Source organism: Ovis aries, chromosome 8 (assembly GCF_016772045.2).
Source record: "Ovis aries strain OAR_USU_Benz2616 breed Rambouillet chromosome 8, ARS-UI_Ramb_v3.0, whole genome shotgun sequence".
Taxonomy (NCBI): Eukaryota; Metazoa; Chordata; class Mammalia; order Artiodactyla; family Bovidae; genus Ovis; species Ovis aries.
Window position 1 is genome coordinate 15278649 of NC_056061.1, and position 27708 is coordinate 15306356.

Below are 27708 nucleotides of genomic sequence, written 5' to 3' on the forward strand. Positions count from 1 at the left end.
GCACCATTTTCTGAACCATTTGAATGGTTTAAAGTCACCTGGCTCATTACCTGAAATAAATCCAACCACCTCTCCTGCCATCTTCAGATAACATCACAGGACCTTGTTGATACTGACTATTACCTATGCGACCTACAATATGTTCAGTCTCCTCACATTATTTCTTACTTAGAGTCTTCATGTTGGGAAGTCTCAGGGAAAGGTAGAATAATGCGACACATAGCACATAGCAAGGCATACAGAAAAGATTAGATAGAGATAGAGTGGCATTATCAGGAACATGGTACATTGTGTTTAGCATATACAAAAGACAAAGGATCACAAAAATGAAATGATGGCAGAATGAGGCAGGGAAAGTGTATGCATTTATTCTGTGCTGCAAAGAGAGAATGCCCTCTGGCTCATTTTGTGTTTTTAGTGTCCACTCAGCAAACTTACTTTGTGAGCACCGAAGTCCTGTGGGAATCTTGCCAAGGAAGTGTTGCCGAATCAGGACTTAGGCATAAACATTGAGTCATGCATTAAGTGTTTGTATTGCAAACTAAAGCTATTTTAGAACTGTAACTATAGAAGCTTATAAAGCATAATTTCTTTTCCTGTTGACATAATGGGAATGAGAGGTGAGAGAGAGACAGACACAGCCACAAATACAGAGAGAGAATAAGTGCGGTGGGGGTGTGTTTGTGTATGTGTGCATACATGTTATGGAAAAAGCGCTGTGCCCAGTAGATTGAGATTCTAACTGCAGCTCTGAAATTACCAGATAGTTATCTGAAGATAATGTCCCCCAGTGATGTGTGTCTGCTGGGTCCATTCTAATGGTCTTTTCCACCTATGTAAATTTTTGATTAGTGGCACAAGGATTCTACTTTATATTTCGATCTAAACCATCTAAAAATGAAACATAAATCTTATTTTCTTGAAAATAAACCATGTCTTAAATTGTTTTGTTTCTTAACAACTTTTGAGTGATAGTATAATATTCTTGGGATGTCTTAGTCATGAGACTCCACTAATGAAGAAGACATGATCCTTGCCCTCCAAGATCTCAGGATACTTGGTAAAGAGAGCTGGAAGAGAGTAAAAGTGAAGCGGCCTCCAGTGGTGCCTTAGGTGAGGCATACCAAAGTTTTCATCCAATCAGTGGCTATCTATGAGTTATATGTTCATACATGAATGCTCAGGAAATATTAGTTAAATTATTCAGTCTAATTTCAGCCACAGATACATCAGCTAATTATCATTGTTTCCATTTCAAAAGCTTAGGAATTTAAAATTTAGAGTCTTTCAGATGCCTTGCATTAGATCATTTGGTTAATAAATAGAGAAATAAGTTTTAAACTGAGGGACTTTTTTGTTTGGTTGGTTGGTTTTTCTCCAGCTGCAGTGCAACAAATGATCTCTTGCTTTGGATGAGATTGGGCAATTACTTGAGAACACCATCACCTTGCCCCTTTATTATGCATGAAAGGATTCCTCAGTTTACAACCAAAGATAACACCGATTTAAAAACTCAAGCAAGAAAAATAGGAGCATAGAAGATGCATGTGGTTTCATAAACATATGAATGTGGTTAAATAAGAGAAAGGAAAGAACTTAAACAGTCCATGTAGTATTGAATTAAAGAAATGTAGACAGAGATAAGATGAAGAGTGGAGTAGACATTGGTAGGTGTTGGTTCTCTCTGTGACTTTATCCAAACTCAGGGCAGTTTTGTCTTTTTGGAAGTCTATGAACTAAAGATGATCCCAGTCAAACTGATTGGTAATCAGAGCTTGTCTTTCCCACAGTAGTATTTACCTGGATTACAACAACTTGCCTCCACAGCAGATGAAATCAAATGCTACCTACTAAAATATGTCTCTTATTTTCAACAGTTTCTCTTAAGACGTAGTTAAGAAGAAACATGGATTCACTGAAGTTTGTTCCAAATCCGCAATCTTGTAGTGAAGCTGATTAGAGTTACAGTAGTGCTCTATCTCTCATGCAGAAAAGAAACTGTGAAAGGGTGTATGTGTGTGTTTTACAAAACATTTATTGTTAAATAATATAATGAGGACCACGTGCACGTGCATGCTAGGTTGCTTCAGTCATGTCCAACTCTTTGCGACCCCATGGACTGAAGCCTGCCAGGCTCCTCTGTCCATGGGATTCCTCAGGCAAAAATACTAGAGTGGATTGCCATTTCTTCCTCCAGGAGATCTTCCTGACCCAGGGATGGAAACTGTGTCACCTGCGGCTCCTGCATTGTAGGCAGAATCTTAACCACTTGAATGACAAGGGAAGCCCAGTGAGGACCACAGTGAAATGTAAATGTGTATATGTGTGTAACTGTAATAGTAACAGATATTCATCAAAAAGTGCAAATGACTACTCAAAAGATACAAAAATCATGGATTTAGATGAAATTTATGAATGTAACTTCATTTAATATAACTTTAATTATTTTATTTAAATATATTTATATTTATATTTAAATATGCTTGAACATTATGGTGGAAAAATATAAGAAAAATCATTTCAAATATCAGTAAAGAGACTAACATACACTGTTTGCTTTGTTCTAAGTGCTTCACAAGTAGTGTTCAATCTAATTTTCACAACAATCCTTTTTTTCATTAATGTGAAAATTGAAGTGCTAGGAGTGAATTGCCCAGGTCACACAGTCAGCTGAGGTACATTTGGGACTCATGCCTGGCAGCATGACCTGCCTCCTGTGCTAGCAGGCTTTCTAGACTCCCTCAGACCAAAACTGACATACAATCGACTAAGGAAAACAATACTGAAGCTCCTTTATATATTTCATACAAATGGATTTGGTGACTTGATTTTAAATGTAAAGTCTCTCCATGCCACTAAATATTAACTACTACTCTGGCAGTGAGTGAGACAGTTATCAATATTCTATCAATAGTCAGTCTATTTATCTAGTTTAACCAGCTTAATTTAGGAAACTGTTTATATGATTCATTATTTAATGACTGGCTGAAAAAAATAGAAACCTCAATGGCTTTTCTGTTCATGCCAATTACAGTCTTAATGACTTTGTTAGTAATGTGTTCCTATAAGATGTAGTATGTGCTTTCTATGTAGTTTTTTTTGTGTGAGATATTTAAAAACATTCATTCTATCTATATCAACAGTAGTTATAAAAGTGTGCTTGTGTGTTTGTTAGTCCCTCAGTTGTGCCGAAATCTTTGCGACCCCATAGACTGTAGCCCACCAGCCTCGTCTGCCCATGGTTTTCTCCCGATAAGAATACTGGAAGCCATTCCCATCTTCAGGAGATCTTCCTGACCCAGGGATTGAATCCAGGTCTCCTTCCTTGCAGGCAGATTTTTTACTGTCTGAGCCACCAGGGGAACCCATAGCAGTGTGCTTATAAATGCTTCACATTTTGGAGTTGGGAAAAATCAGTATTCAGAGACCAGTTTTTCTGCTTACTAGGGGGTACATACATAGACAAGTATTAAGTCTCAATGTTATTATCTGTAGGCCTCAGTATTATTACCTGTAAAGTGGGTGTCATATTAGGTTTATATTAGGTGTGTATGTTCATTCATACAACAAATGTTTATTGATTCCTAGTCTGTGCAAAGCACTGATCTAGGCACTATCATATAACAAATAAAATGGAAAATCATCCCAGGATTCAGGAAATTTGTATTCTACTGTGGTTAGAGAGCTAATAAATATTTATGAACATTTAACATGAATATTTAACATTTTTAAAATAAATTTTAGATAATGCATATAATACACTTACTGAGTGCCATGTAGAAGATACAAAACACCATTGGCTGCAAAACCAAGAATTATTGTTATTATATTTTATTGCACATATAAAGCTCCTATGTGCTGAAGAAGCAAATAGTTGTGTGATAATGATAAATTGTTGTATTGTGTGATAATGATAAAAAAGATTGGTAAAAGAAAGAGTAGTTGCATTCAGCTTCTAACTTGCAAAGTATTTTAAATGGAGACATTTGGAAAAGAATGCACATTCTTGGGATTTATACTTTCTTTTTGATTTGTGAAGACAAAGCAGAGACTCCTAAACAAAGTTGTTTTCCACTACTGCCCTTTTTTAAAATCAAGCATGAAAGTGAAGTCGCTCAGTCATGTCCGACTCTTTGCGACCCCATGGACTATAGACTACCAGGCTTCTCTGTCCATGGAATTTTCCAGGCAAGAATACTGGAATGGGTTGCCATTTCCTTCTCCAGGAGATCTTCCCAACCCAGGAATTGAACCTGGGTCTCTTGCATTGTAGGCAGACGCTTTATCATCTGAGCCACCAGGGAACTGATGCATATGCATGATTAAACTCAAGCATATGCATGTTTAAATCTGGTTGGCCTGCTTCACTTGAGAATGTAGTGTTGATGACATTGAAAAATCATTAATGAAGCTCCCCTCCCCAGGCCCACCAGCAATTTACATTTCATAAATGAAATCTGCAGCCTGGAAAACTCAGTTCTACATACGAATTGGCAGCCTGTCTGCTTCAACCATTCAGCTTGGGGATTGTTTGATACCATGTTTCTGCAGTGCTTGTGTGTGAAGCTCAAAAGAAGGGCTCATGTGAAAAATGTTTATGGAAACCATATATTTTTCTTATATAATAATAATGGTAAAAATGTTTTAGCAGTATAGATGGGGTGAAAATTAAAGTTCCTATTCTCTTTTTTTAACTTCCAGATACTATCTTCAGCATCAATCACTGCCCTTAGTTTCCCGAAACTTCAGTGAAACCTTTTGGTATATGGATATATAGGGATTTCCCAATGGCTAGTTGTAAAGAATCTGCCTTCAATGCAGGAGACACGGGTAGACATGAGTTTGATCCCTGTGTTGGGACAATTCTGTGCAGGAGTAAATGTCAACCCATTCCAGTATTCTTGCTGGGAAAATCCCATTGACATCAGAGCCTAGTGGTCTCAGTCCATAGGGTTGCAAAGAGTCAGACACGACTGAGCACACATTATTATAGACATATATATTGTTTTTATCAAACCAGTCAATCCGAAAGGAAATCAACCCTGAATATTCACTGGAAGGGCTGATGCTGAAGCTGAAGTTCTAATACTTTGGCCACATGATGCGAAGAGCCAATTCATTGGAAAAGACCCTGATGCTGAGAAATATTGAAGGCAGGAGGAGAAGGGGATGACAGAGAATGAGATGGTTGGATGGCATCACCGACTCAATGGACATGAGTTTGAGCACGCTCAGGGAGTTGGTAAAGGACAGAGAAGCCTGGCGGTCCACGTGGTTGCAAACAGTTGGACACGACTGAGCAACTGAACAATGTATACATAGAGCTGACTCACTGGAAAAGACCCTGATGCTGGGGAAGATGGAAGACAAAAGGAAAAGAGGGTGGCAGAGGGTGAAATGTTTAGATAGCTTCACTGACTTAACGGATACGAGTTTGAGTAAACTCTAGGAGATAGTGAAGGACAGAGAAGCCTGGTGTGCTGCAATCCATGGGTCTGGAGAGTTGGACACAACTTAGTGACTGAACAACAACAACATATATACATAAAATATGTCTATGTATATAAGACATATATCCAGTTATCACTTTGATATGACTAAGAACGGGCGTCTATATATGACTCAAAGATAAGCTTCAGTAAAAATGCCATCTGCAAAACAAAGACACTGAGTTCGTAGTGACCAAGTAGCCTAATAAAAGAGATGTTCACCTTAGAAATACTCACCTATCAATTCCTGCTTTGCATATTCAAGGGTAAAATCCCAATTGTGTAAGAACGAAAGAAAATTTCCTTGGGAGGTGCTGCGATTTAAGTTCATGAGCATAATTTTAAAATAAGTAAGCTTTTTCTATATGCTACTCTTAATTCTCTGATCAGTTTCACATTATTTTCTCCATTTCAGCAATGACAAAATTGAGGCGAGACTCTAAGTTATGCCCAAGGTAACAAAACTAAATAAATGAGCTTGCTATTAAAGCTAGATTATACATCCAAGAGCCTTCTTTCCACACTTGCCAAGAATTCCTAAGTTGTGTGTTTATCTTGTTAGTGTTTACATAACACCAAAAGTCAGTAGCTCCAGCATCATGAGAGGGTCCATAGCCCCGTACATGTTGAATGATGATAAGACATTTATATAATTATAAAATTATAAAATTTCATGAACAAGGTAGAAGTTGGTTCTGATTGTACTGTGCACATCGCTGATAAAAATATTCCCCACAACTTTTATTTTTTATAGAAGATCTTTTGACAAGCATCAAGGCTAAAATGACTCAAGATTATAATGGCAATGTGATTGACAGGGGAGAAAAACAGGTGAGAAGAAAAGTGAGAAGAAAAACTTTCAAACAGACAATTCTACATGATGAACAAAATGCCTATGGACCGCATCCTAGGACACTGAATTTTTCTTTAACCCTAGAACCATGGGATTAATCAATTTCTTCTAGGACTACAGATACACAGGAGGGAGCATTTCGTCCTTTTATATATTTTTTTGCTCTATATTTCGTTGCCTGTATTTGTTTTGTTCAGTCATTCATTCAACAATATTTATTGATCATAACACCACCTTTTAGATATTTGACCAAATGTTGATATTTGAATAGTAAACAAGACACAGCTCTTGCTCTTATGAAACTTAAAATCTAATGACAGTATACAGACAATAAAGAAAACTTTAAATTAAAAAAATGTATAATAAAACTTTATATAACATTAAGGCACATAGGAAACATTAAAATAGTGCGTGAGATTCCCTGGTGGCTCAGAGGGTAAAGCTGCAACCCACTCCAGTGTTCTTGCCTGGAGAATCCCTAGGACAGCAGAGCCTGGTGGTCTGCTGTCTGCGGGGTCGCACAGAGTCGGACACAACTGAAGCGACTTAGCAGCAGCAGCAGCAGCAATGTGGGAGACCCAGGTTCGATCCCTGGGTCGGAAAGATCCGCTGGAGAAAGAAATGGCAACCCACTTCAGTAGTCTTGCCTGGAAAATTCCATGGACAGTGGAGCCTGGTAAGCTACAGTCCATGGAATTGCAGAGTTGTCCACAACTAAGCAACTCCATTTCTTCCCAGCTTATGAATGTGTTAACTGAAAAAGAGAAATACGTGCCAGGGAGTGTGGATGTGCAATAATAGTACCGATAATCACTTTTCACAGGATGTGCGTTCAAGTGTTACAGGAGGTAGGGTGTCAATGGCTATGTAATTCTGTATTACAGACAATTCTGCAGTTAAGCAAACAAGGTTTTTTTTTTTTTTAAATGTAATTTTAGAAAGAGTCTATTAGGTTAAGCCCTAAATAAAGCCAGTTAGCACTATGCCTGACACAAAACTTAATACTAATAGCCCAACCACGAGCTCAGTTTTTCTGCTGTTTGAAAGGAGGAAAAATTTGTAATGTACCAGAACCCTTCCATTAATCAAAAGAAGAATTTATGCCAACAAAGGAGAACTCTGAGACCGAGGCAAAATTGTTTAAATAAGGGAAAGGACTGGGAAATATGAAAATACGCAATATTACAGTGGTTGGGATAGTGTCATGAAGATAGCTCAAAACACTGTATTTATCCTATACTAAGTTAGAATGCAGAGTTTTTAGACAAATGCATTGTCCTAGGACAGTAAGAAAGGACAATATTTTAATGTGTTTATATTATTGTACCAAAGTTAAGCCATTTTTTATTTTATAAAATTAATAACAAATACTAGTAAAAACAATAATTATACCAGTTTGAAATGATTAAATTAACCACCAGATGGAGCTCCATGAATTCAATGTATATTTTCAAAAATAGAAAATTGCTTAAATTGGTCAAGTTAGGAAAAATTACAACATATTTTTTCCTGAGCAGTTTTGGCTAATTTCCTTATCTGCAATGCTAAGAGAATTTATGAATCATAATAGATGGTTCTTATTGAAGACAGAATGCCAAATTTCTTGATTAGTGTATTAAAACTTTTCAGTTTTTAATAGAAATTTAAATCAAAGCACTTTTGCTTGTTACTTTATAGTTTGTTTCAAATACATATTCCTTTGTATATTGTTTAAAGTGTGAAACTATAATTGAAACTGAGAACAAATGAGAAAAATCTATTAAAGCCTGCCTATTATTCCATTTAGTACTGCTTTTTAAAAATGCTTATTTTTTTCCAATTTGTTTTTTTACCCCAGAACCTGAAATTAAAAAAGATGAAAAGATGTCCAAAGCAGGTAAGGAAACCTTGTAAGATTTACCTTTTAATATATATTTTGTTTATCATGAACAAGGCTGGTGTTACGATCAGGCTGTCCAAGGCTGAAAACATTGAAAAATACTTTTATATTTCATATATTTTCATTGTAATAGGTAATAAACAGATGTATGCTAAAATTAATACGGGTTCTGTTTTCTGGTAGCAGATTTTAGTTGTTTGTCCAAGTATTGGACCTGTTGACATATGCTGTTCCTTATTTATCTAGTGGACAACTGAATACTGTTTTCAAAGTGCTAAGGGGACAATCTGAATTTCAGAGGATGTAGCCAGATTGTGACAAATGCCTAAATCTTATAGTTGGTTGAACCTTATGGAATCGCCTACACTTGAACATCTAAAAAACAGTAGTTTCATATGGTTTAACATAAAAGTTCAATCATTTTCTCCCTTACTAATTGAATATCCACATATTTTAGGAGAGGTAATCCATTGTATTACTGACCTTTAATTTGAAAATAGGAATTCTTTTAAAAAAGACTTCCTGAAAATTTTTGTGAGAAAAGAAGACAAGAGATTAGCTGGTCATTTTTTAAGACAGATCTTAGAAGAAGGAACTTTATAGAATAAAGAACAGGAAGAAAACACTAAAATTCCTGATGAAAACTTCTTTTAATTACAATCTTTCTAGGGCTAGTCCATTCCAAATATTTTATATACTATATGAAGATAAAGATATAAAATATCTCTGTGAAGATGTTTATGGAGATATCTATACACCTGTATCTACTACATATGCAAACGAAGGTTATAGCTACATCTCTCCTTACAGTGAAAGTGATACAGTGTACATGCAGGCATTCATATCAGTTCAGTTCAGTTCAGTCACTCAGTCGTGTCCAACTCTTTGTGACACCATGAACTGAAGCATGCCAGGCTTCCCTGCCCATCACCAACTCCCGGAGCTTGCTCAAACTCATGTCCGTCAAGTCTCTGATGCCATCAAACCATCTCATCCTCTGTTGTCCCCTTCTCCTGCAGTCAGTCTTTCCCAACATCAGGGTCTTTTCCAGTGAGTCGGTTCTTCCCCTCAGGTGGCCAAAGTATTGGAGCTTCAGCTTCAGTATCAGTCCTTTCAATGAATATTCAGGACTGATTTCCTTTAGGGTTGACTGGTTTGACCTTTCAGTCCAAGGGACTCTCAAGAGTCTTCCCTCATACCACAGTTCAAAAGCTTCAATTCTTTGGCACTCAGCTTTCTTTATGGTCCAACTCTCACATCCTTATGTGACTACTGGAAAAACCATAACTTTGACTAGATGGACCTTCATTGGCAAAGTAATGTCTGCTTTTTAAATATGCTGTCTAGTTTGTCATAATTTTCTTCCAAGGAGCACATATCTTTTAACTTCACGGCTGCAGTCACCATCTGCAGTGATTTTGGAGCCCAGGAAAATAAACTCTGTCACTGTTTCCATTGTTTCCCCATCTATTTGCCATGAAGTGATGGGACCACTATCTTAGTTTCTTGAATGTTGAGTTTTAAGCCAGGTTTTTCATTCTCCTCTTTCACTTTCATCAAGAGGCTGTTCGCTTTCTGCCAAAGGGTGGTAGTCATCTGCATTTCTGAGGATATTGACATTTCTTCCTGCAGTCTTGATTCCAACTTGTGCTTCATCCAGCCCAGAAATTCATATAATTGGTTTTAAAATATTTGCATATACTTGAGCACATTTTTGCACATTTTAGCATGCATTTAAGTAATTCTTGCTTCACCATTCCATGTATAGGTTAAATATTAACCTGAATTATTTTCATTTGTACAAAAAGTGCTGCCAACATATCAAAAGGAATTGTTTAAGTGTTTTTGTATTTTTAATGAATGAACATAATCATTTGAGTGACTTTATAAAGTCTGAAGGGCTTCCAAGGTGGCACCAGTGGTAAAGAATCCACCTGCCAAGAGACACAAGAGACACGGTTTGATCCTTGCATCAGGAAGATCCCCTGGAGAGGGAAATGGCAGCCCCCTCCAGTATTCTTGCCTGGAGAATCCCATGGACAGAGGAGTCTGGTGGGCCATAGTCCATAGGGCCACAGACTATATGAGTGACTAAGCCACAGCATAGAATCTGAAAGTATGTGTTCTGTGGATGATAAGTGAAAAATTAGCAATTTTAAACAGTGAATAAAGTGCATGATAAGGACAAAATGATACATTGAATCTTAACATCACAAGTTATAATTGAGCTTTAGATATATTTACAAAAAAAGGAAAAGCTATGTATAAAAATTGCTCTCCTGTTGTTAGCAGGCTTACTGGTGTCAGCGAAAAATTGCTGGTCAGTTAAAAGTTGCATCATGTCACCCATTCCTATAAACAACACTGTATTTTATGGCTTATTTTACTTTTGATATATAATGGAAAAAGTAATATATGCACTATAAATTCAATCCCATGGACTGCAGCACGCCAGGCTTCCCTGTCCATTAGCAACTCCTGAACTTGCTCAAACTCGTGTCCATCGAGTCGGTGATGCCATCCAACCATCTCATCCTCTGTCATCCCCTTCTCTTGCCTTCAGTCTTTCCCAGCATTAGGGTCTTTTCCAAGAAGTCAGTTCTTTGCATCAGGTACTTTACATTAAATATTTTTGTCTTTTTTTATATTACGTTTATCTTCATGTTCGTAAAAGGAAGGAGAAATCAGAACTAATGACATATTTTATTATAAAACATGATCAATTCACAATTTATTAACAACATATATTATGCTAATATCACTGCCATATGTTAAGAACTGTGCTTGGTGAAACAAAGTTTTCTATCCCAAGAGTGTCTAACCAAGGACATAGACATGAACTATTGAAAGATGGCTTTCAGATAATTAGTTACATTAGTGAAGAGTCTCTAGGAGTTTAGAGAGAGGGGACATTCCTATAGTCTGTGCTAATCATTGAAACTTCAGGGAGATGATGGATTAAGCTGGGATTTTAGGAAGGTGACTATAAAGCATGGTGGAAGCCAACTTTATAGAAGAAAAATATGAATTTTACTCTCTTGCCATTTGCTAGGGATGTGACTTAAATTACTTCATGTTTCTGAGTTTCAATATTTTATCTATTGAATAAACATCATTACACCCACCTGATAGAGTTGTTAATAAGAAATTGAGTTGATGTTTTCTATTTGATTCAGATTCTATAAATGGAAGTTATATTCAGGAGTTAGTCAGAGGCAGGGATGAACGCGACTTGAGAAGACAGTGAGAAGAGGAGCAAGAACCAAAGGAGATTCCAGGGGCCACAGAGGAACAGAGGATACAAGACTGCAGCAGTGATGTGTAGACATGTGAGCATGGTTCTGGAAATCTAGAAAACTGGACTTAGGAAACCAGGGTGAAAAGTCTGGATGGTTAGAAGGTGAATGAGAAGAGAGTCACATCCTAAGTCTTATAATGCCATGCAGGGTGAAATTCTACATGAAGAATTTTGAATCATAAATTCAACTCAAGAGCTTTGATAGTAATCTAGTATTGTAAAGGTAAGTGAAATTGATAGGGAGAGAGAGGCAGCAAGAAGGAAGTGACTTGTTTACTTTAAATATTTTTTTATGGCCATGACTAATATTCTGTGTGAAATTATTAGGAATTAGGTTTTTAAAAATCGCAGGACCTAGCGACTCATTGAAAAATACTAATAACATCTTGTTATACACCCTTTCAATTATTTGAGTATATACAATCACAACCACACTCTATAGTGTAATTCATATCACTGCTTTTGTAAGTGTCAACCTATCTCACAGGAGGAGGCTAGAAATTGATGACACTAGCAAAAACACCAAGGTCTCAACCTTGAAAGGCTGGAGAAGGTGATCGAAGGTAGAAGTCGCAGAGGAAATGCAGGTTGGGGGGAGAGAGATGCATAGGGAACTTTCACTTTGATTCCTCACACTATGTATCCATAAGTTTAGAGGTTTGGAGTTAGAAGCCAAAGCTGATAAGGATTTCTTCAAGAAACCGGAACTTGGAGAGAAAAGAGAAAAGAATGAAGGGCAGATTCTTGGGAAAGAAAAAGAACAGGTCAAAAAGGAGAGTGTGTTACCTGGAAGATGGGGATACAGTGTATCAGCATCCTAAAGGCCAGACACTTTCAAGAAAAAGCATCAATAGAGAAATCAATGGTCTTAATGTCACAGGAATGTCAAGGGGCATGATAACTGAGAAAAGCCCTTATATTTAACAAAAATCTGTCATTTTATGGCCCTTGAAGGCATTTTTATTTTTTAATCGATGTATAATTGCTTTATAATGTTGTGTTAGTTTCTGCTGTACAATGAAATCAATTGGCTATGTTTCCCTGGTGGCTCAGTCAGTAAAAAATCTGCCTGCAATGCAGGAGACCCAGGTTCAATCCCTGGTTCAGGAAGATTCCCTGGAGAAGGAAATGGCAACCCACTCCAGTATTCTTGCCTGGGAAATCTCATGAACTTCTGGCAGGCTACAGTCCACGGAGTCGCAAGAGTCAGACATAACTTAGTGACTCAACCTACACCATACATACATATCCCTCCCTCGTGGACCTCCCTTCCACCCTGCCCCCACCCCACCCATCTGGATCATCACTAGAGAGCATTTTTAGTAAAGTGGTGGAAGCAGCAAGCAGCTTAGAGGAATTAATAAGAGAATTTCTCAGTAATAAGTGCAAGTAGAACACCCAACTACTTTTTTTCAGGAGTTTGCTGTTAAAAGGAGGCAAAATACTATATTCCAGCAGGTGGAATCAATGAGCTGTGTTTGTCATTTTCCTATTTGTGATAGGGTGGAGCATTCTAGGGAGAGGAGGAGCATGAAATCCAGAGGGAGATATTAATTCCAAGCGAGCTGTCCCAGATCAAGGGCTGGGATACACAATATAGGTGGAGGGCATTAACTTATTGGTGAGGAAGAAAATATACCCCCTCTCCCAGCTTTGAGAAAACATTGAAAGGATAGATTAAATTAAAGCTGAATGTCCGTGAGGATGCTTCTGCTGAGTACTCTTTTGTCCTATAATCTCTTCTGAAAGGTGACTGCTAATGGGTTCATTGCCAAACACAGGGCATAGTTTCCTTTCTTCATATTATACTAACCTTTAGATAATATCTGACCATATTCATAATCTCTATTCATCAAAAGAAAAAAAAATTTTATTTGGCAGAAACTACAACATTTAACCAACAGAGTTAAAAATAAAACAACAACAAAAGATGACAACATTTTTTAAAACTGAATCAACATTGTAGCAATTATTTATTTTTGACAGGGCATATGGGGCTTCCCTCATGACTCAGATGGTCAGGAATCTGCCTGCAAAGCAGGAGACCTGGGTTTCATCCCTGGGTCAGGAAGATCGCATATTATTAAGCACTAAATTCTTTGGTTTTACCTCCCGCCCCCATTGAAAATGATAGCAAATAGGACATGCATTTTATTAGGTAAGTGGAGAATAGCTAAATATTCTTTTCAGGAAGCAATAGGCATTAATTATAAGTAGTAATGTAATTAAAAACAAAAATATTTGCATATGTAATATTTTTTTATTTATCAGGAAAATTAATATTCATAAACAAAATCTTCAGAGTTCTATTACTGCATTTCTCACCGCCTCGTCAACATTTTCACATGCTTAATTTGCTTGCACGTCATTTTATTTAAAAATTGAACTTAGTATTCTTTACATTCCCTTTATTTATTTTTTTTGGTCTCAAAAAATGGAACTCATTGACTTAGAATTCAGTTACACTGACTTAAACGTCTGAGTTATTTACAGCTAGCTTCTTTTTCAGAACCCAACATACAGGTAAATACTAAGTTATATGTCTCCCAAATTTAGTCTCTCCTTTTTTCCCCTCCTGGTAAGATCCTAGTTCTCGTTCTCACCATCTCTTGCCTGAGTAAATATACAAACCATGGTTTAATCATCGTGTTTCCATCTTCGCCTCAAAGATCTACCACAAGCCCATGCTCGTCACATTTTCTATGTGATGTCTGTAGGGGCGCAGTGTTAGGTTCATCGCCGCTGCATTATGCCGCCCCTAGCGTATTTCTTCGTGGGGCTTCCGTTTGTCCAATCTACCACCGCAGCCCCACCACAAAGACATTTTAAAGAGATCACCAGTTCTATGAATTTTCATCTATTCAGTGATTTTTTTAATATTCTGCTCTCACTTCAGCTCCATATCAAAAGCATCTTACCTGTCTGCCTTGCCTCCAGTTTTGGCAACTTGGTTTTTCCCCCGTTTCTCTATCTGTAAATACACACCACACACTTCTCCAGCCTTGGTCTTGTTGCACATGTTTTTCTCTAGCATATCGTGTGATAGCCAAGTTTCTTGAATGGATTTCTTCTAACTTTGTGTCTCAGCTCCTAGATTATCTTCGCTGTGAGCTATGCAGTCTTCTCCTTCTCAGAGGAGACAGAAAGTCACGCAAAAGCCACCACAGCTACAACAGGTCACCAAAATTATCCTCATGAAAAGGGAGGCATTGGTTAATTTTTTTTAAATCTATTTTTGACATATGTCTAGGCTTCGTGGTATAGCACATGCAGAGACAGTTTTTTTAAATGTGAAAGAGCAACAGAGGCAGGATGATATGGAGAGAGGAGCTCTAGGACAATAGATATGGAGTGATTTACAACTAACCAAAAGTTCCGAGTCTTTCATTTTTTGTTGCTGTTGTTCAATCTCTCAGTCATGTCCAGTTCTTTGCGACCCCATGAACTGCAGCACGCGAGGCTCCTCTGTTCTTCACTGTCTTCAGGAGTTTGCCCAAACTCATGTCCATTGAATCTATCCTACCGTCTCATCCTCTGTTGCCCCCTTCTCCTGCCCTCGGTCTTTCCTAGCATCGTGGTCTTTTACCATGAGTTGACTCTTTATATCAGATGGCCAAAGTATTGGAGTTTCAGCTTCAACATCAGTCCTTCCAGTGAATATTCAGGACTGATTTCCTTTAGGATTAACTGGTTTGATCTCCTTGCAGTCCAAGGGACTCTCAAGAGTCTTCTCCAGCACCACAGTTTGAAAGCATCAGTTCTTCAGTGCGCAGGCAGCCTTTTTTATGGTCCAATTCTCACATCTGTTACTTCCAGAAAAAAAAAATTAAAAAAACATAGCTTATTAAATAGAGTTCTCATCAACAATATATTCCCTAAGCAAACAGACTTATTGTTGAATCATGTGATATAATGTATGTGAAAGTGCCTTCAAGAACTATGAAAGCAAAAAAATAAATAAATAAATAAATAAACATGATTATCGTCTATAACCTTGATATTCAAAGGGTGGTTCACAAAATAACATCAGCATCACCTGGTTGCTTGTTAGAAATGTAGACTCTTAGGACCCATCAATAACTGCTGGATAAGAATTTGGATTTTTAGCAAGTCCCCAAAGTTATTAGTATGCACATTAAAATTTGAGAAAGACTATTATAGAATTCACAGGCATCTATGATTGCCCTTATCTCCAAGAAATACATCAGTCTTCTCTCCATAAACTTGGCTTATGCAAAGTGCATATGTGTTTTTGAATGGTTGCTTTCTAACTAGCAACAAGGGCCTCACACTTTCTGAGCACGGGTTGGCTTAGGTCATCCAGGAAGTGACTGATTAGTCAATCATTCCTTTCTCCATTCCATTTGCAACACACAGGCAAATGGGCACTGCTTGTACATGCGCATTCATTTGAGTTTAAAATAAATAAATAAATGTAATAATAAATAAATAATAAAAAAATAAATAATCAAATTTTGCCTGAAGGACATGAATGTCAAGGGTAAGCAGTCTTCTTATTTTACCAGCTGGCTAAGATATTGACACAGTGGGTGAATGACTCAGTCAAAGAAAACAGGATGTCCTTCTATCTATCAGTTATCAAAGTATCTCTGGCCTATATCTTTTAAAGAACTTGGTTCCAATTGGTTACTCTATTAATTTATGTCTATCATAATGTAGTATAAATATATTTCAGTATTTTTTTAATTTACCATAGTGCAGTAGATCAAAGTTAATACAATTTTTTAAAGTAGTGACAACATTGATTTTTAAAAAGAAGAAAAACTAAATGAGAAAGACTAAAAACAATGTGTTACAGTTAGAACAATGAAGATATGCCAACACAAATAATAAATTTATACACAGGCATTGCTATCTCAAAATGTCCTTTTATTTTTCCCCACATCAAGAAGACAAAAAATTCTACTGTAAATTCTTGGAGGAGGAGGCAATAATTGTCTTTTGGGTAAAAAAAAAAAAAAGTATTAAAATTATGCTGGCATGGAAACTTAACTAATCACTGAGAAGTGGCATTAGTGATAAATGCTTCTTAAATATCCCTACAGACAACCATGCAAATGCAGTAGGTCAACCATTGTTCCTACTGTAAACTAATATTTATTGAGTTGTCAGTAGGTATGTGTCATTATAATATTCTGAAAGGGATTATTACCACAAAGAAACCAAGAAAATTGAAATAATTTTTTACCATGTAAGTTTAAGGATTGAATGCCAACTAATCCAAATCCTGGAAAATGAAAAAATAACCAATATTGGTGGAGTACTTAATTAATAAATCAAGAAGATTTAATCATATATATGCATAATATAATCAGTTCTATAAAATCTTGTGACTTAGGTTTCATTAATTTGCTCAAGTTACAGGCACTATTACCGGAATAAAAATAAAGTGAACTCCCAGGTTACAAAATTCACAGGTGGGATGACCTAGCTTCTTTCAACATATTAATGATGACCACACTCATATACTCAACTTAATTTCTATGGCAGTGAGCAAAGTACTTAGAATTTCACAAGTTGTCCTATTTAACTTTAAAGTAACATAAAATATAGTTTACCTTCCTTTTGCCAACACATCACAGATAAATTAAGTTGGCCAAACCTGAACAAACTTTTTGGTCAATTCAACATAATTGTTTTCTGCCAAATTTCGAGCCTCAAATACAGTATTATCATTCTATTCTCAGTAAAATATAAATAGAGATGATGGGGGCAGTGGTGGAAAAAAGAAGTTAAGAGTGGTAGTATACCTATTTTGAACTGAAAGCCTAAAGCAGTTGTTAGATAAATGTGGATGATACTAACTGATAACAAATTGGGGTAGTAGACTCTATGTTCCTTAGGGCAGGAATTTGTTGGTTTATTTCATTCGTACATGTGTCTGAAATAGTTCCTAGCACATAGTAAGAATACAGTAAATGTTTTTGAATGAACAAATGTAGTAAGAATTTAGTTGTTCAGTCAAATGGATCTGGAAGCTTGTCTCCTAATTTGTTAAAATGAGAAAGTGAGTTCATGAGGGTTACTATAAATGTTACAGTATTTTATTGAAAATGCTTTTAGCCTGGGTCTGGGCACCTATAAACATTTAGCGTGTTAGCTATAAATTATGCTAATAAATACATGAGACAATTTTCCAGAATTAAAATTTAATAGTCTTTTAAAAATCTGAGATTTTTTAAGTGATTGGCTTTCAGATAAGCAATTTTTATTTTGTGGAAAAAAGATATAACCATTTTCCTGTTTGACCTTTGGATGTTGACCACTTCTGTATTAAAATCTTCTCTTTTTCATTTATAATAATGACTTGAGTACTATAGTCTTACGTTTTTCTGGTGAAATGTATCTTCTAGAGATTGGGAGATGAAATATGTCTTAGCCAATTCAATCAATCAAGCACAGTCCCATTAGTCACTTCTGAATCAATCTGTGACAGGTACGATTTTTCTCAGCTGGTTGAAAGATTCATGCTCCATGAATCCTAGGAAAGCCCTCTCTATCAAGAGAAAAAGGAAGAATAATGATGGCTTCATTTAAAATTACTAAACTCTACTTATGTGTTAGTGTAAACAAAGCACCACTAATTCGATATTTCATCTTCTTTAGAGATATTTCTTTAATGATATGTATTTTAGACTCCTTAAAAAGACATAATTTTTAGTTTTAATGGTTTCTCCAGAAAGATTTTCTTCCTTCTGTAATTTATGGTAATAAAGAAGTGCTCTTTTTGCCCTTTATGTAAAATTTTCACTGAAAATTCTCCTTCCCAATTTCAACCCACTCCAAAAACTAATTGGGGAAGGTGGTAGTAATGAGATTTGAATTGAGAGCTTTAAGGGTGGCAAAAGCAATTCACTAATGAAAACTTTATTACTTGCCCCAGAGGAAGTTGATGATCTGTTTTTCTAAATTTAAAAAAAAAAAAAACTCAAGAGATTTTTAAACACTTGCCTGTTAAGAAGTCAACTCTATTAGAAAGATTTCTAACTGCAGGCTAATTTGTGAGTTACTCTGATAGAATATTACAAAATTTACAAAAAGTTCAGTTTTCCCCCATGTTAATATATTGCTTAGTTTATATCTTCTTTGCTATTCTAAAGTATACTAGTTTTATTAATTAATTGAGCCTGTCCTCAATCTCTTTTTGATCCAAAACATCTTAAGAAAGGAAAATGAGACTATTTATGTGGGTATAGTTAAAATGAAATAATATTAACTACTGTCTCTTTTATCTCACATCCCTGGTTTCAGAATATAATACTCTAGAGCTCTGGAACTGAAAATATGACCAATAACTAACATGGCAAAAATAATGGTTCCTTTGAGGCCATGCCTGTCAACTTTAAACAGGCCTATCCAGATTCAGACATTTTAATGTGTTCTCACAAATCCTCCACCCCTAAACCATGCCTTAATCAATACCCTGATCTTTAAACTAAGGATTGAATCTCACTGAGCTTACATCATAATGGGGGCCCGTTTCTTACTGTCTTACTTTTTCCCCTAAGACCCACTTAAAATATCAGGATGTAATGAAAGGGTGTTTAGGGTAATATAGTTTCAGTTCAGTTCAGTGCAGTCACTCATTCGTGTCCGACTCTTTGAGACCCCATGGACCACAACACACCAGGTCTCCCTGTTCATCACCAACTCCAAGAGCTTACTCCAACTCATGTCTATTGAGTCGGTGATGCCATCCAACCATCTTATCCTCTGTCGTCCCCTTCTCCTCCCTCCTTCAATCCCTCCCAGCATCAGGGTCTTTTCAAATGAGTCAGTTCTTCCTATCAGGTGGCCAAAGTATTGTAGTTTCAGCTTCAGCATCAGTCCTTCCAATGAATATTCAGGACTGATTTCTTTTAGGATGGACTGGTTGGATCTCCTTGCAGTCCAAGAGACTTTCAAGAGTCTTCTCCAACACCACAGTTCAAAAGCATCAATTCTTTGACGCTCAGCTTTCTTTTTGGTCCAACTCTCACATCCTTACATGACTACTGAAAAAACCATAGCTTTGACTAGATGACCCTTGTTGGCAAAATAATATAGTTCAGTAAATAATAATTAAAACATGCTTGTGCCAGGTGGTGCTAATCAATCTAAAATGCTCTTCAGTGCATTTTATATTCCAGGCCCAAACTACACAATAGTCACATCTAAACATAGTATAATTTTTTCCTTTTCTTAGATAAAATAATCACGTTAATAAGAAATCCCTTGCACAGACTTTCACATGTTTTTTCATGTATCCCAAAGCAAAGTGATCACAGTAAAATCTGAAAAATATTCTATGTAGAGAAAAAAATGGAAGATTTCTGTTTTGATAATATGTTTTATTGCAGGGTCACAAAGTTAAAGAACTCCATTTTTGTAACCTCTTTCCAAATATTTTAGCAGCATCTTCAATGGGTCATCAGTGGGAATGTGCTTAGTGTGTGTATTACTCAAGAGAGCAACCCTCCATTGATACAGAATTTAATGATCCCTTGTTCACCTGACCTGCCTCTTGAGAAACCTATATGCAGGTCAGGAAGCAACAGTCACAAGTGGACATGGAACAACAGACTGGTTCCAAATAGGAAAAGGAGTACATCAAGGCTGTATATTGTCACCCTGCTTATTTAACTTCTATGCAGAGTACATCATGAGAAACACTGGGCTGGAAGAAACACAAGCTGGAATCAAGATGGCCAGGAGAAATATCAATAACTTCAGATATGCAGATGACACCACCCTTATGGCAGAAAGTGAAGAGGAACTAAAAAGCCTCTTGATGAAAGTGAAAGAGGAGAGTGAAAAACCTGGTTTAAAGCTCAACATTCAGAAAACGAAGATCATGGCCTCTGGTCTCATCACTTCATGGGAAATAGATGGGCAAACAGTGGAAATAGTGTTAGACTTTATTTTTGGGAGGCTCCAAAATCACTGCAGATGGTGACTGCAGCCATGAAATTAAAAGACGCTTACTCCTTGGAAGAAAAGTTATGACCAACCTAGATACTATATTCAAAAGCAGAGACCTTTCCAGCAAAGGTCCGTCTAGTCAAGGCTATGGTTTTCCTGTGGTCATGTATGGATGCGAGAGTTGGACTGTGAAGAAAGCTGAGCGCTGAAGAATTGATGCTTTTGAACTGTGGTGTTGGAGAAGACTCTTGAGAGTCCCTTGGACTGCAAGGAGATCCAGCCAGTCCATCCTGAAGGAGATCAGCCCTGGGATTTCTTTGGAAGGAATGATGCTAAAGCTGAAACTCCAGTACTTTGGCCACCTCATGCAAAGAGTTGACTCATTGGAAAAGACTCTGATGCTGGGAGAGAATGGGGGCAGGAAGAAAAGGGGATGACAGAGGATGAGATGGCTGGATGGCATCACTGACTCAATGGGTGTGAGTTTGAGTGAACTCTGGGAGTTGGTGATGGACAGGGATGCCTGGTGTGCTGTGATTCATGGGGTCACAAAGAGTTGGACATGACTGAGTGACTGAACTGAACTGTTCATTAAACACAATTATTGTGGACTATATGTGACATAATAAACAAGCGTAAAGGACACTAAAGAGTTTCAGTCCTTGCCTAGTGAATCTCATAGCTTATTTGGGAAAGATAAATGAGTAAATAATTACTAAGCATTACAAATAATAAGACTGGGTAGGGAAGATCCCCTGAAGGAGAGCATGGCAACACACTCCAGTATTCCTGCCTGGAGAATCCTAGGGACAGAGGAGCCTGGAAGGCTACAGTCCGTGGGGTCGCAGAGTCACACATGAATGAAGTGACAGCACATATAGCACACACAAGTGTTGCAGATGATTACAACGCAAGGAGAGATGGTTTACACTGGATATGTAGAGCACAGATCAGGAGCATTTAACCCGCCATGAAAAGCGGTCAAGACATGGTTTACACTGGATATGTAGAGCACAGATCAGGGGCATTTAACCCGCCATGAAAAGCGGTCAAGAAAGGTTTTGTGAGGGAGACAAGAGCTGAGCTGTCTTAATAAATGAGCATGGTATGGTGAAAGGTGGCTAGAAGCGGGGAAGGACGTCAGATGAAAAGAAAACTGGAGGATGAAAAGGATATGTGAGGCTATAATGGAGGCACAAACTGAGAATGAAATAAACAAGTGGAAGTACACTCAAGATATGTTTAGCGGATGGAAGGAACAGGACTCTGAACAACTGAATAGGGATGGCAAAGCGTGGAGAAGAATACCGGGTGACTTCCAACTTCCTGGTTGAAATTGTTGGTGGAATGCGGTACCATTTACAAAGATAGGGAACTTGGTTATAGCAGAGAATAACAGATCATGATTCATTTTTGAATTTATTAAGTTTGAATTTCCTGTTGATATATACATTTTTCTTTAGAAAGTTAGCTAGGTGGGTCAGTAGTGGAGTAAGTCCATTTATTTTTTTATATTTTTGTCCAACCTTTCAAAGGATAGGTTTCATATCTAGAATTGATACAATTTTCTATGCCCTTTGAATGAGTTCAACCAGATCTAATTTCTATGACTTTCACCAGAATTAAACACTTTTGTAATAATTCTGTTTCAATTAATAGGTAAGTTCTATAGGCTAAGTATTCTTGGGGGACTGAAGTGCTTAACATGTACTAAGTCCTGGGTCAGCACTTGCTGAATGAATGATTGAATAGTTGAATAATTATGGTGTGATATTTATGGTGTGGTATCACCACTATATTAAGTCCTACATTAAAAAAAGACTTCAAAATGATTCTATTACTTCTCTTAACTTTCTTTATATTGCTTTTCTCTTGAAAGTGAAAGTGAAAGTGAACTCACTCAGTCGTGTGCGACTCTTTGCGGCCTGGTGGACTGTAGGCCACCAGGCTCCCCCGGCCATGGGATTCTCCAGGGAAGAACGCTGGAGTGGGGTGCCATTGCCTTCTCCAGCTTCCTCTAATCTCTCATACCTGGTCTTGGGGCAAACAAAACATTTGCTGCTAAATAGTTTCATCAACATCACTTTAATGTCTCTTGAACGTTAAAAGTAGGACTCAAAGGGTCCCTCACCACACATTTGAGGCAAAACATGAACTATTAGGAGGCTTTGTGAGAACAGAATTGTCACAGGCAGGATGCCTGAATAACTGAAAAGATTCCATAGAAATTTGTTGTTAGTACAGCTTCAAGAAGTTTAACAAATTGATTGGTGCCTAGAAGACTCAGAGAAGGCAATGACGCCCCACTCCAGTGCTCTTGCCTGGAAAATCCTATGGGCAGTGAAGCCTGGTAGGCTGCAGTCCATGGGGTCGCGAAGAGTCGTACACGACTGAGCGACTTCACTTTCACTTTTCACTTTCATGCATCGGAGAAGGAAATGGCAACCCACTCCAGTGTTCTTGCCTTGAGAATCCTAGGGATAGGGGAGCCTGGTGGGCTGCCGTCTATGGGATCGCACAGAGTCGGACACGACTGAAGCAACTTAGCAGTAGCAGAAGACTTAGGACAATGCAAAGCCAATGAAGCTGGGGGGAAAAAAGTGTTTCTGTATATAAATTTCTCTGGATTCACGTATCCATGAAAGTACATAACCACAGTAGACCTTAAAGAACTTTCCAAACACTACATCAATATACTACTTTTAAATTTAAAGAAAGCCATAAATAATATTTTACTTCTTGTATTCCATAATGCATTTCTCTCTATTATGAAATAAAATTATTCTGGAAATTTACTTTCAAGTGTTAAAGGCAATTCTTGCTTACCAAGTGGTTTCTAGAGGACTAAAAGCTTTTTTTAAAAGCCTTAATTGTATTTTGTTTTCCTGATTTCCAGCACTACATAAATAATGCTAATTCTCTGTTTTCATTAAATCTCAAAAAATATATTTGTGAACACTAAATAAATAATACTGTTATTGTTTCAACCAAGTAACTTTACATAGTACATTTGATAAGCTGCCTCTATAGGAAAAAGTTCATATGCAAATCAGAGATTTCCTTTTAGGGTTTTGCAACGTATTTTATATATTTAACATTTATACTTTTCCATTTTAATTTTGATAATTAAAAGTTTAAGAACTTATTGAAACATGTAGCTAAATAGTGACTTCTAGTAAAATGTAATAGGATCTTTGAACTGATTCAGGCATATATAAAAGTCCTTATGACATTTCCTTGCCTCCTCCAAATGGCTTGTTTACGCGACACATATAGCACAAAGTTTAGATATTAATCTCCAAGTCAATTTAAAAGCCAAAGTGCCTGTTAAGTAGTTCTTTGGGGCTAATTTATATGTCTACAACAGAACCATTTTCTGCTCTGTACTAAATAGTTGTGTTAGAGATATATCTGAAACAAAATCACAGGTCTTAAAAACAAGGTTTATTAATCTGCCTTATAGTTAAATGTGCTTCCACAGCAGAAGAGCTATCCGGAATTGAGTAAACAGACTTACTAAAGATCGATAAACCTAAGAGGAGTTAATGCTGCAGCATTTCAGGTTGACCATCTAAACTATGTCTCCTAGTAAAAGTGATCTACTATTTAGATTTAAATTCATATTTAATTTAAATATATTATTTTAAAACCTGGATGGTATCTTAGAAATCATCTAATCTAACTGTCTACATTTATTTTCTTTTTGGAAAAGGAGAACCAAACAAATTAAATGGCCATGCCAAGGTTCCACAGTAAATGAGTGTCTGAATGAGAATTAGACCCAACACTTAAGTTATCTTATCACTGCCTGTCCCAGTGTCCTACAAAGTAAATAATTTCTGATTGTAGTAGGTCAAAATTTTATTAATTTTGCCAGATATTACTTTCAAGATTCCTTTATGTATAGATATAGATAGGCTATTTTTTCTTTTATGTATATAATTTTAAAATGCTGTGACTTTTATCATTTATGTGTCTAATATTTTAGAATATGTTGGCTCTTAATTTGTTTCCTTTTACTTTCTTCTTTTATTTGTTGAAATATGACCATTTATTCTTTCAAATATATGCATTGTAAGGGTAGAAATAGGAAATACTGCACCGATGTTTTTAATACAATTCAATATATTTAGATAATATAGAAAATATAAAAGCTACAATAGAAACAGAAAAATCTAAAAGCTCCATAAGTAAAATGAACAAATATATTTATGTCTGTATATACTTACTATATTGCTGCTTACTATTTAAAATGTATTCTGTGAATGTGGAGTCAATTACTACTTCCATGAGAACATCAAAGTTACAATGATTTGGTTTTCTTTGTAAAAATAAAATATTCTTGTTTTAAATGAATTTCACATCACACTTTCCAGATCTCAATCAAAAACATCTGAGTAGAATACTGCTGTCATATGTATTGAAAAGTTGGCACATTGTAATCAACATAAGCATGTTCTTTTTTTAGCTTACCCATTTATGTCTCAGTCGATTGAAGGCTTTCTCTGATTTTAATTAAACTATGTTTGCTGAAATATAAGATACACCATTAGCTGGAATTCAGAATTGTAAAAAAAAAAAAAAAGCCCTAGGTTTTTTTGTTAAATGAATGCTATTAACAAATGTAGTCATGGTTATCAAACAGTGGTTCTCAAACTTCAACATGTATCAGATATACCTGATAGGCTGGCCTACCTCTAGAGCTTATGATTCTGAAGGTCAGGGATGGGACTAAGAATTTACATTTTTAAATTCCCAGGTGGTGTGACTGTTTGAAAACTGCTGCCTTAACAGTATGCTCCTCCAAAAATAATTCTACACTTGTCCTTACGTTTATTTCAGCCTAAATATGGACCTTAGGAAATATTTAGGTTTAGACCATGTATAAACAGACACTTACTTGCATTTTATTCATTCATATATCTGCAAGTGTGCTTGCCTGTGAAGTACCATCATATAAACTGGTATTATATACTGTCATAATTGAATGTATAAGATGAGAAAGTAGGAAGGTAAAAGAGCTAAAGAATATTTAGGACTGACATTGGCAAGGTGGTGATATAGGAATTTCTAATGTTCATTTCCTCTCAAGAAACTTCAGTCCAAACATCTATCTGTGTATGAAAATAACTTCACAAGAGCCAAGGATTCTGAGGGATTAAAACACCTGAATGAAGCAAAGAAATAAGTAGATACATTGAGGAGCATGGGAAAAATAGATCCACCTTCCCTGCGCTCCCCTTCCCCAAGCCTGGGCAGCCCATCCTCATAGGAGGAGAGTGACATGAGTCTCACCACAGACCCCAGAGCTGGTCTGAATAATCAATAAGATTTAGCCAGATGAAGAAGGAAGATGAATGTTCTAGACAGTAGATTATGCTTAACAATGACCATGATATCCAAAACATAATGTTGGTACATAAAGGGGGAAAGTTGTGCAGCCATATCAGATAATGCTTTCTGAGGAAGAGATAGCTGAACCCTAATAAAAAAAAATGGAGGGAAGAAAACTCTGATAGAAAAAAAAATTTTTTAATGGAAATGTTTCCATAAATTGTGAGATATTCCCTTTATAAAATGTAAAGGGGATGATTCAGTATCAAGATGTCTGTTCTTCCCAACTTGATCTATAGATTCAGTGCAATTTCCATTAAAATCTCAGCAAGTTATTTTGTGCATGTTAACTAAGTAATTCTAAAGTCTACATAAAGTGAAAGCGAAGTCCCTCAGATGTGTTCAACCCTGCGACCCCATGGACTGTTGCCTACCAGGCTCGTCTGTCCATGGGATTTTCCAGGCAAGAGTACTGAAGTGGGTTGCATTTACATGGATCAGAATAAAATCCAGAATCGCCAAAACAAAACTGGAAGAAAAAAAAAAACAAAAAAAAAACAACAAAGCTGATGGGCTGACACTACCCAACTTCAACACTTACTGCAGACTGCAGTAGTAATATTTATATTTCTTCCTCTACCTCAAGTAGTTTCCTTATGTGCATATGCTGGTCAGTACTTGCTGAAGACTTGAGGGAGCCTTCCACAAATTCCCCAGACTTTATCTCTTTTCTATCTCTTTCTAGTATCTTTAGCTTCCTACTTGACATTATTCTGGTGCTTCCCTGGTAGCTCAGACAGCAAAGAATCTGCTTGTAACCCAGGAGACCTGGGTCGGGAAGATCCCCTGGAGAAGGTCATGGCTACCCACTCTAGTATTCTTGCTTGGAGAATTCTATGAGCAGAGACCGTGGTGGGCTACAGTCCAGGGGGTCACAAAGAGTCAAACATGACTCAGCAACTAACACTTTACATTCTGACCGCTGACCTCTCATTGCCTTGGTTTCTCAAGATTCCCAGCTAGATGTCACCAAATCCGCTCTGTGCCTGCACTAACTGGCTGCAGCTCCTCACAGCATTAAGCTGGGATAATCCTAGAGCACACGTCATTTGTTTTCCATCACTTAAGAGTCACTGCCCTCTTATTGTCTGTTGTCCAACCTTATTGTATATAATTTTCTTCTGTTTCCTGTAGTTTCAAGTATGAAAACGAATCAAGTCCCTTTATTTTATCTTAGCTAGGAGGGAAAGTCACTAGGACACTTTTAAGAATGAAGAGAATGGTATAAATGTTTATCTTATTATAGTAGAAAATGTTATGTTCTTCCTTCCCAGAAGACAAATGAACAGAAATTTGGAAAGAAGAAAGTGATCCACATAATTACATATGTTTGTTGATATTGGAAAGTAAGGAGAATTGGTGACCACAGATGTCTAATAAATATAGCATCGGGAATACATGCTAGATGATAGTGAATTAATAATTAGATGGGAGTCAACAAATGGAAAAAGCAAGTAAAGCTGACATTCTTTAGAAGTTTAGTTGAGCAGTGATGGAAAGGTATTGAATGCTATTTATATGGCAATTCAGAATCAAAGGTGCTTTGTTTGCTGTTAAAATCTTTGTTGAGACAAGAGAGAAAGTTAAAATTGACTATGGATAGGGCAGAGGCTGGCAAACAATGTCCTGCAGACTGGCTGTCAGCTTGTGTAAGTAAAGTTTTATTGAAACATAGCCAGTCTATTCATTTACATAATGTTTGTAGCTGCTTCTGCATTACAACAGCAGAGGTAAATAGTGGCTCCAAAAAAATCTCCATAGATCTCCAACAGAGATCATATGGCCCCAAAGTAAAAAAATAATAATAAATAAAAAATATATATATATGAACTTTCACAGAAAATTTGAGAACCCTTACACTACGAATCCAATA

The 27708-nt window shown here is 36.7% G+C and overlaps 1 protein-coding gene across 50 annotated transcripts in view; it reads left to right on the forward strand.

Moving 5' to 3' along the window:
* The window catches only part of TRDN (triadin), a 406058-nt gene that overhangs the window by 330908 nt on the left and 47442 nt on the right, over window positions 1-27708 (forward strand). For all 50 annotated transcript variants that reach the window (XM_060419417.1, XM_060419418.1, XM_060419419.1 and 47 more), the window contains one exon: window positions 8180-8218. In XM_060419417.1, the coding sequence (XP_060275400.1) occupies window positions 8180-8218 (39 nt within the window). The remainder of the gene's footprint in view (window positions 1-8179; window positions 8219-27708) is intronic.